The 11,276-nt window shown below is 37.6% G+C and overlaps 1 protein-coding gene across 7 annotated transcripts in view; it reads right to left on the bottom strand.

Moving 5' to 3' along the window:
• Positions 1-436: 436 nt before the first annotated feature.
• NPNT (nephronectin) overlaps positions 437-11,276 on the bottom strand; it is a 76,935-nt gene continuing 66,095 nt past the window's right edge. For 5 of the 7 annotated variants that reach the window (XM_011945704.1, XM_011945705.1, XM_011945702.1 and 2 more), the window contains 2 exons: positions 4,953-5,209; positions 437-3,229 (listed from right to left, as the gene is read on the bottom strand). In XM_011945704.1, coding sequence (XP_011801094.1) covers positions 3,134-3,229; positions 4,953-5,209 — 353 coding nt within the window. In that variant the 3' untranslated portion in view covers positions 437-3,133. Of the gene's footprint in view, positions 3,230-4,624; positions 5,210-11,276 lie in introns of those variants that run through there. The other 2 variants (XM_011945706.1, XM_011945700.1) reach the window with 2 other exon arrangements.

The following is an 11,276-nucleotide window of genomic DNA, read 5'->3' as shown; positions in this document are numbered from 1 at the left end:
TACTTGGGAGGCTGAGACCAGAGGATTGCTTGAGCCCAGGAATTTGGGGCTGCAGTGAGCTATGATCACACCACTGCACTGCAACCTGGGAGACAGAGTGAGACCTTGTCTCAAACAAACATAAAAAGAATTTAAAGCAAACGTTTACAACGAAATGATAATAAAACATAACTAAAGCAGTTTACTAAGGCATGGCATGGCATGGGTTTTAGTGATCTTCCGATCTCTTTCCCTGTTCATGCTGATTAAAAAAAAAAAAAGGTGTCTCATGTTTTATAACCTAGAAAGTGTAATACCGCAGGCAATGTCTTTGTTCCCACCATCCAAACAGTAAAAGGGATTCTACTATGACTTTTGTGAAATATCATTTAACTACCTCAATGCTTTTTTCCAAGTCAACAAAAACAAAACTCAAAAAACAAGAATAGACAACTAGTATTACTAACAGTGGTTTTATTTACAAAGAATTGTTTTTATTTGGCCATTTGGAAAACCACTAACAATTTTTACTTTAGAAAACATTAAATAATAAACAAGATGTTATACAGTACTTTGGATAACTTCTTCCATCAGTTTAGTGCAATGCATCATTGGCACCAAAAAGTAAAATTTTCATTTCTTTTCCCCTTTCACCTTCAGTTGTGCAGTTATATGACCATAAAGGAAATGAATCATTAAAAATGGATCTACAGCCATATATTCTGCCATTACTCAAAGGCTTAATGATTTATTTTCCCCCCTCCAGCCCTGCCTTTATCAGGTTAAATGACAAAAGACCTTTTATTGTACCTATTATTCAAAAAATATTACTGTTCTGTGGAATCTGGGAGAGTCCAATTGGTAAGGGAAACTGAATCATACTGATGAGGTGAATGGAAACGTCTGCCAGTGTGGGGCAGGGCACTCTTTCTCAGCAGCCAAGATAACTTGTCACACACGAAAGCAGAGGGAAAGCACCAGATGAAAATCTCTCTGAACTGTGTTCCTTGAAGGATCTCTTAAAAAAAACAAAAAAAAACTGAAACATCATCCATTGAACAAATGAAAGGTTTACACCTTTACCATGAAGAAACATTTAAAACTACCACCACACTAGGACATTACTGAGATACTAAAATATCTGTCCATCATACTCTCATTTGGAATAAATAGTTTCCTTTTTTCTTCAATACTGCTAGGATTGCCGTAAGGGAGAGACATTTCAGTGAGCTCAGCATTTGGTGGGCTCTTCGCCTTTCAATTCCTCTCCATTAGGAGGTCAAGAGGGAAATGCCTAAATTAAGCCTTGTCCAGATTACTTAGTTCTAAAGATTTTCATTGCATACTACTAGTAGGATCAAAACATCTTTTGGGAAATTCTATAATTTGTTACTTTACCTTGGGGTAAGAACATCTTTAACCATCTTAAATAGATAAATTTTTATCTAATTTTTTAGAAAGAGAAAGAGAGAGAGAGATACTGAGATTTTCATGCTTCTTTTCTTATGAAGTATTCTAATTTAACAATGGCCCCCGCCAAGAAATGCTCCCTTATACTCTAGTCTAAGCCCGTTTCCTCTTGTTCTATTCTTAGTGCATATGGAGAACAGCTGGTCACCATCCTCTCTGTGCCAACCCTTCATATACTTGAAAACCATCAATGGTTTGCCCCTCAGTCTTCTCTTCTCCAGGCTGAATCATCCCAGTTCCTTTAATTTTTCATCATAGATCTTTTTTTTACCAATCCTTTAATCATCTTTGTGATTCCTGGCAAAAACAGCAGAAAATATTTTCATTACTTAATAAGAAATTAAGAAAAACCTCAGGAATAATGCCTTTAAAAGGTACATTGTTTTTCAATATATAGGTAAAAATATGCAGGGAGGAAATACAGTTGGGGGTTCATGGATCTTACAATTCCAACTTGCCCTGCTCCTCCAGTGTGTGTTAATCCCATTCCAACACATCCCATGCCTCTGAGCATGGGACTTGCTTCCTATCCCATCCTGACATAGCACATGAGCAACAGAAGTTATGAACTACAACTGCCTAAACTTTCATCTATTTTAAATATCGTGTGAAAATCTGTTTCAATGGAGTTTTCCCTATGCTTCCTCTCACCCTGCTTTAATACACAGGATCCTTTTTCTGAATCAACCAAAACTTTTATAAAGCTTCCTACATATTACCAGTGAGAGCCATGTTATGATGGTAAAAGCTATGAGAGTTTTATGTATTAACTGCAGTTTCTTGTCTTCCTAAAGGTTTCTTATCCTTTGCAGGGATCAAACTCAAGGCCATTAAAAAAAAAAAAAAATTCATCACTCCGCTACCACAACCCAACACTTCTGCCAATTTCCTACTGCTGCCAATATAAGGTCATGGAACTGGATGACATTTCACCACATATTTTTTAACTTGAGATCGCAAGCTGCCCTTTACCTTGCAACTAGAGTCTGAAAATATTTGGAACACGTAAATACTTAATATCAATAGCACATTTACACAAAACACAATACTACTAACGAGGGATTATGTGCCCACTCTACATAATTGTCTTTAACACACACAAAAAAAACAGATAAAAATAAATGTATCTTGATATATTACATACCCTTATTTTATAAAGTGAATGGCAGTACAAGTCAGAGTTCAGGTCAGGCCAGAACTAACTTAAGTGAAGAGGGTAAGTCAATTTCACAAGCACATTGTACATCATATCTCAAGGGAAGTCAATACTACTCATGGTACAACACCGAACAGATAACATCATGGCCATTTGCAAAGATTTCGTTTAAAAACTGCTCCCGTAATTCACTCCCATAATTTGCTACAAGGAGCACCTTGTAATCAGGATGGAGGATGGTATGGGTCACGCATGCTGAAGGCCTTCCTGAAAGAGACATAGGATGGAAGGCAACACCTACAGACGGCTTTGATGTGTCTATGATGCCCCTGTATTTCAAGGAGGGTGTCACTGTTCATGGGATTGCACAAAAGCAGGCCAGCAAAACCTGGGTCACCAAATAGACTTCCTCCTGACCCACTGACCCACTCTTCTCCTAGGCCTGACAAAAGGGAGAAGAGGACAGAAGATAAGAATTGGAAAAAGAGGATGGAGCAACATAGGAGTTCATTGCTGGTTCTGGAGTTGTTAGCGTTCTTCAGAGCAGTGGCCTTTTTTCAGGCTCACATCATCCAATCCAATCTCCCCAGTGTGACCACGCCTTTTTTCACCTTTGAAGATGACCTAGGGAGAGAATGCACATACCAGTCAAGCCTCCTCTGCCCCTTTCTAATGCCTCCTTATTAAGCAAAAATAAAGGCAAACCTTCCCCCAAATCAATTTTAAACTTATTTTACAGAAGGAAAAAACAGAATATAGTTGCCGATATCACTGAAGTTTTCAGTAGAAACTGAAATCATCAAACTGTGCATCAGACCACATTACTCAGAATCAATTACTCTTTAAAAAGCCATTCTGGCGGGGCGTGGTGGCTCAAGCCTGTAATCCCAGCACTTTGGGAGGCCGAGACGGGTGGATCACGAGGTCAGGAGATCGAGACCATCCTGAGCTACACGGTGAAACCCCGTCTCTACTAAAAAATACAAAAACTAGCCGGGCGAGATGGCGGGCGCCTGTAGTCCCAGCTACTCGGGAGGCTGAGGCAGGAGAATGGCGTAAACCCAGGAGGCGGAGCTTGCAGTGAGCCGAGATCGCGCCACTGCACTCCAGCCTGGGCGACAGAGCTAGACTCCGTCTCCAAACAAAAAAAAAAAAAAAAAAAAAAGCCATTCTAAGCTATACACCAGTTCGATTTAGGATTGTTTATAAAGTGGACACTTGTCAAGGATTACCAAAGTTAGAAGAAGAGTGTGATAGAATATAAAGGAACAGATATTAGGAGCCAAAGATCTGAAAGATCATAGCTTTCTTACTGAAAATGGAATAGAATCAAACACCATGATCCAATCACACTGTTGTTTTACCTATGTAAAAACCAAAAACTTTTATTGTTCTTACATTATATTTTCTATAGAGCATCCTTGCTCCTTATAAAACAAGAGAAAACCTGAGTGCTATGATTTAAAATGATTTATTATCTTGTTTTATTTCTCTAAACAATAAAAATACTGAGAAAAGTTTTAAGAAAAAATATATAAGAATTAAACAAAATCCAAGTACTCTGGTAAAAACTGTGTTAATGGAATCTATCTTTTCTTTCTAAAATAGTTTCTTATAAACTATACCTATATATAGGCATAGGTATCTCCCAACAGCAAGTTTCATAAGCACCAGCATAAAGATGACATTTTCCCAAATGCATTCATGATTTTGCTGGGATGCCATAGACCATTTTCTTGCTACCTATGTCTTGATTACTTAAGATCAAATTTATATATTCCATCAAAGCACTTCCCACATCCTGTCCTGAATAGAGTAGTGCTTTCCAATTGTAGTTCTGAGTTCCCACCCTATGCTAACTGTGATCTCTGAGACAAAGAAAAAAAGTTGAACTTGAAAGAAACATTTCAAAAAAGAAAAAAGAACCATCTTCTGGGTAATTTATGGTAGTAAAAGTTTGAAATATAAGGAATTAAAAGGAAAGGGAAAGCAGGAACAATTAAGCTCACCACGCCACACTTGGAAGTTTCTGTTGATCAACTTAAAAAAACAAAAAAACAACAACAAAAAATTTCTATTCCTAGATTTTTTTTTTTCCATTCAAAAATAAATGGATCTTTACCAGGGTTATGGAGAAGTGGTGATCACAGGTTACAATGAAGAAGGATGAAGAAGCAGAAAGGGGTTTCAGAAAGAGACACTGAATGGAGTCATCAGGCCCAGAAAAAAACCCAAACCTTTGTCTGAGCCTGAATTTACAGAGCAAGGCTTCTTCCAATTCAGATTCCAGAGTTCTCCTATGAAAGGAAAACATCCTAAGTCCCGCCTCCTCTGTGGATCTACTTACACTCTTGATGTCAGCCCCTCGCAAGGTGATCTGTGTCTGCCTCCAGCCATGGCCACCATTTCTTCCCCACAGGGCTGCTCCGTGGGCACTGTGTTTTCTCACAAACACCTGGAGTGTGCCAGAGTGCAACCCCGTCACCTTGTGCCTGAACGATAGGCACAGGTCCCCTGAATGCATGAGGCGGCCAAGAGGTAGCACCAAGCGTGCAGCTTTTCCCCCTGGGGCTTTGGCTGCTGACACTGTCAGATACTGTCCACCTGGAATGGGAAAAGCAGGGCTGTGTGTATGTGCCAATATCCCTTTCTAGAACAAGCAGCATGGACAGGAGTTTTAGTTTTCTTTGTTTTCTTGGTAAAGAATTCCAGATTTTTGAAGAAGAAAAATACGACTTATTTGTATGCCTGAAGTTCTACGGTATGTGTTTATAGAAAACATTCACTTACTTTGCTCATGGAAAGTAGAAGTAATGCCAGAGACACACAATAATTAGTAATCCAAACACTATGAATATTTCCCATTGAATATGATCAGACATATAGGCATACAACAACATATACACATTCACCACCTTCTGACCCTCACCAATTTATGATTATGTTATCCAACACCCCTGCCTATCTGGCTTGGTGGTTTGGTAAAACTGACCCTAAATTTCCAGGGAGAATTTTCTGGTGGATAATTAACTCCAGACAGTAAAGCAGAGGGTGATTTAAAGGGCCCTATATCTGCTTATTCTCTCCTCCCCCAACTTAAAAAAAAAATTTCTAAATGTAAAGGTTCTTTAAAAAAAAAAAAAAATCAGAGTTGGCAGTGCTTCTCACACTAGTGTAAATCTAACGGCAGGAAGATACAGACGTATTCAGGAAACCCTCCATGTCTTCCTGGAGCATCAATTTTATTTGGAGGTAAGCCGTTTAAAACATTTTTATAGTAAAACAAATCTATATTATATCTATTCTATAAATATGTCCTATTATATATACATGAACACAAATATTAGTAAAAACTTTCACTGTAGATATAGCACTTTGATGATGTTCTCAGATCCCTAGGACTACAGAGATTTCTTCCCTCTGCTGTTAAGGAAACTGCATTTTAAAAAATGGTTAAGCAGCAGTGAAGTGGGGGGGTGCTGCTTCTCCAGAGAGAGAAAGTTGCTAGTATTTTGAAGCTTGATCCATGTACAAATGACATTACCTCAGGCTGTTTTATCTCAGTCAACTGAAAACACACTGTATGTTTCAACACTGGTTTTTCCATAGAAAAATGGTTGGAATGTTGAACACACGTATCTATTTTGGTAGAAATCCCATTTAGTTTTCAGTTAACAGATAAACTATTATCTCTTTCTTATGCTTAATTTATACAAGACCTGATAAAATTTGGTATGTCTTTTTATTCCAGTGTCTTCTTCTCTAACAAGTACCATCTGAGCTCTACAGGTGATTTCTGTGCACTTACTATGTGCCAGCCTCTGTGCTAACGGCTCCCCAGCAGGTTGTGAACAACTTAAAGTCTGAACCAAAGTTTCCCCCAAACCTCTGTGTTACCCTGCTAGCAGGTAGCAGGTGCTTAAGGATGTTTGAATCAACGAATGATGTTCCAAGGATACAGCAAAAAACTGCAAGGAAACAGATCCTTGATTCACATACTTGAATCACTAAAAATACATAGTGTCTTAAGAATCTTTCTCCCACTTCCCTTGTCCCCTTCCTCCACAAACTAATCCAAACATATTTTGGGCCAAAATATTTACATGGATTTTAAAAGTCTCACTATAAGTCAGCTTTTGAATCATCACAGGTACTCTAGTTAAGATTAAGATATAATGTTATTACAGTTAACCTGCAAGTTTCGAGAAAACAAGGATTAAGTCCCTGTGGAATGTACACTGATACGATTCTGCCAGACGCCACCTGCAAACAAGACAACCTAACACACCAAGGTATTCTTTGCATATGTATTTAAAACTCTAAAATTTACAACCTGATAAATGAGGTTACGATTGTTCTTCCTCTATAGAGCTACTCTATGGGCACCAGGTTTTGCTTCTGCTTTTTTTTGCCATGAAGAATTCATTCCCTTTGTAACAATGGAAATGATACAAGTTGGAACATTAACTAAGGGAAAAATTGATTCAGTGTCAAGCAAGTTACCTATTACAATTTTCACTTCTGATTTCATAATTCTGGTGATAAATATACGATTATATTACACATTCATTCAGTTTACAGTATCACAACATCTAAAGAATTTTGGGGAGGGAGGGTAAATAATAGATGCTGCAAAACTTGACCAGAAAGTTGGGTTATAAAACGGTAGTTTATTTATTTTGAATTCTGTAGTGGTTGGTGCCTTTAAATTTTCAATTTACAAAATCTAGAAGTATTTGTGAAGCTTTTGACTTCTGAACTTTTCTTATGTAATATATTCACACAAATGCACATGAATATGAACTTTTTTTTAAAAAAAGGAATACTATGTTTGTAGTGTTGTAAGTTGCTTGTTGTATAACCATTTTTCTATGGTAGCAAATACACTTTGCATTGCTGCAAGTATGCCAATAACCATTTAGCCAATTTCTTACTGAAGAACATTTAAGTTTCCAAATTTGCATGTTAAGATAAAAAATACCATAAAATAGACAAACAAAAATGTTTTTAAATATCTGTAACACATTAAAAAAGGATAATTTTTCTTTTTGTATAGAAAATTTTCATATATCAATAAAAATATTAAATAAAAATAAAGAACATCACAGAAAAAATGACAAATATATGAAAAAGTGATCAACTTTTCACAATAAAAGAAATGTAAAGTAAAATTAAAAGAGATCCCTTTTAACCGACAAGATTGGCAAAGATTTTGAAAATACTTTTATAATATATGTTGGGGGTGGTTTTCAAATATTGTAGGCAGAAGTGTAAATTGCTACAACCTTTATAAAGGGCAATTTAATAAAATCTATCAAAATTCAAAATACAAATTCTCTTTTGACATAGCAATGTCACATTTAGGAATTTATAGATACAGTCTAACATATATTAAATAATGAATGTACAGGGTTTTTCACTGCACTATTGTCTGAACTACCTAAAGTCTTGAAACAACTTATGTTCCTTTGTGGAGGGCTGGCTAAATACATTGTGGTACATCTGATGAGTAATGGAATAGCAGCCAGCCATAAATAAGAATGAGGGTGTTCTGTATGTGCTGATAGAGGACATGCTTCAACCACAACGGCTAATACTATTTTAGCGGTAACTCTGGACGAGGCACTGCTTGAAATGCCTTATATATGTTTAGTGGATAGTACTGATTATCCCTGTTTAAGTAACTTGCTCAAGGTCAAAGCTAGTATGCGGTGGTGCTGGGTTCCAGACCAGGTATTCTGGCTTCAAAGTCCATGTTGTTCCTGTTGACTCTTGAGATAGTATCAGTAAGTGACAAAGGCAAGGCACAGAAGAGAATGCCATTGCATCCAAAAATATCTCTCTGGGAACATAATCAAGAAACTGGCTGCATCTTGCCAGGTGGTGAATGGGAGTCAAGGATGGTAGAAAGCTTTCACTGATATTGTTGATTTATTTTACATTTATGTATATTTTAAAATAATGTTTTAATGCTGAAATAGACATATTTGTATGTACATGCTGGCATACTTGATACATATGTAAGCAAATTCCTTGTAGCTATCAGTGGCAGACAGAGTGCTGAGTCAGTTGCCCTTAATCCTTGTTCTCCAGAGATCAAGGTTCCAGGAAAAGGGGGTTAGTTCTAGCTTTGACACACACAGGAGAAGGGTGTGTCCCCAGGGCCACAGCTACATACCTGCGGCATATCACCATGTCTGTCAATAGCACAATTTTGCATTTCTTAGAGGCATTGTTAATTTCACATCTCACTGTGACTGGATGTAATAAAACCTAATAGCACCATGAAAGGTAGCTAGCAAATTGCACTTATTTTGCGGCTGTTTCTTAAGGGTGTGAGTTTTGAGAGTTTTCTTGGAAATATTAGCATATAAGAATATTTACAAATCTGGATCTTGGATTAGAACTGCACAGCATTAAAATCATCCATAATTGGATATCCAAACATATATTCTTTTATAACTGGTATAATCTAGATAGACATAGGTTAACAATTAGCTTGGTAATTAGAATAATACACAGAAATTATTTATTTATTTGTTTGTTTATTTATTTATTTATTTTGACAGAGTCTTGCTCTGTCACCCAGGCTGGAGTACAGTGGTGTGATCTCGGCTCACTGCAGCACTGCAACCTCTGCCTCCCATGCTCAAGAGATTCTCCTGCCTCAGCCTACCAAGTAGCTGGGACTACAGGTGCCTGCCACCACACCTGGCTAATTTTTGTATTTTTAGTAGAGACGGGGTGTCACTATGTTGGCCAGGCTGGTCTCCAACTCCTGACCTCAGGTGATCCCCCCGCCTCAGCCTCCCAAAGTGCTGGGATTACAGGGGTGAGCCACCATGTCTAGCCGACTTTTTTATATTCTTCTCTGGCCTTCACATGTGATACACACACACACACACACACACACACACACACTCCATCTGCCTGAATTTCCCAGAAGAAAAAGCCATGAATAGGTAAGCTTTATTAGTATTTTCCCATCAGTGCTGGGTTATAATTCTCTCAACATATTGTAAAAATATATTCTGCAATTCCATCCTCATATATGCAGTCCTACCTTCCAACTCTCTGCCATCTTTTGGTCTTCCCATCCTTCTTTCCAAGCTAGAACCCTGCTCACTGAATTTCTTGGGACTATTTCCACATTCCATATTGAATCAGGCTCTCACAGAGATGGTTTAGAGGTTTTCTAATCCAACTCTTACCTGATGCTCAAAACCTTTTAACAATATCTTGCCATATGTCACCCAGTCAAATGCTTCCACCAACAGATAATTCACTCCTTCCATGTCAGCCTGTTCTCTTTTTAGATGAGAGTGAGCCAAAATGAATCTCCCTGTATTTTTTACCCATCAATCCTATTCTCATCCCCTTTTGGTCACAGAGAACAACTCTAACCCCAGTCAATTATTTGAAAAGGAACCCTGCTGCATTATCTCTTGTCTAGGCTAAACGTCATGGTACCTTTGTCTGTTTTGCACAAGCTTGGAGATACCTTTCCATGCATGTCATCCTCTTCTAAGTGACCAACTCTATTCTTCTCATATTAGAAAAAAATAATTCTCAAAAGCAGATTCAGCACTTAACCAAAGTGGATTTTTCATTCTTGAAACATACCATATTTCTATAGAGATGGCGCATATTTCTGGCAGCAACATCACAAGGTTTGCTTAGATTGATTTCATTACACACTAAAACTCTAAAATCTTCTACACTTAGTGATATGTCAGGTCTTTCCCCTCACTCAAGTGTGTGACTGGGTTCTAGACTATGAGCCATAACTTAGACTCAACCCCATTACATTTTACCTTCTTAATTGTGACCCATTAATCTAATCTTTCTAACGCTGGCTGTGTCAGCACACATAGTCACTTTCCTCTCCAGATGTGAGTCAACTGTAGTTTGGTCAGTTTATCTTCAATATTTAAGTTCAATGTCCTTTTTATCTAAGTTCTTGGTAAAAACTTGGACCTATTCTAGAAAAGCATCCTCCAGGGACCATAGCCAATCATCACGGGTTATCCAATCACTCAAGCAGCCATCTCTTCCTTTCAATTTGTTCTGTACTAACACAGTCCAATAACTATTTCAAATTTCTTTGTCTACCATTCTAATTTCTAATCCACTTCTCATTTTTCCATCAGAGGGAAAAGGAGATTGGGTCACAACAAATATAAACATTTACAAATATAATGAATAATTTAAAAAATGTTGACAAGGACTAAATTGGTTCTAAAATACAGTGTTTAAATTCTAAAAATCAAGATTTTACATAGATTGTTTACATAGAAGTGCAGTGAATTCTCCTGAGTTGAGCATGAATTACTCTCCCCAGTGTACCTTACTTGAAGGAATCATTCATTATGACCATAAATATTATTCACCATTCTATCATACATGACTGCCAAAGATCCCTCCTTCTGTAGCAAACTACTCCAGGTCAGTGGTCAGTCAGTTTAAGGTCAGTGGTCAGTCAGTCTAATCTACAGGTCTGTGATCTGCTAATCAGATTGTGCACACTACCACATGCACACCTACTGAGGCCAGCCTGTGGTACAGTCAAAAACACAATAATGCTGCAGATGTCTGAGTAATGAACTGTCTAGGAGCCTGCATGAGTAGTACACAGCGGTTTGGACTTAATTCCACCACTCTCTAGCTCTGT

Source organism: Colobus angolensis, unplaced genomic scaffold, assembly GCF_000951035.1.
Source record: "Colobus angolensis palliatus isolate OR3802 unplaced genomic scaffold, Cang.pa_1.0 Scaffold244, whole genome shotgun sequence".
Classification (NCBI taxonomy): Eukaryota; Metazoa; Chordata; class Mammalia; order Primates; family Cercopithecidae; genus Colobus; species Colobus angolensis.
This window is presented reverse-complemented; position numbering and strand designations above follow the sequence as displayed.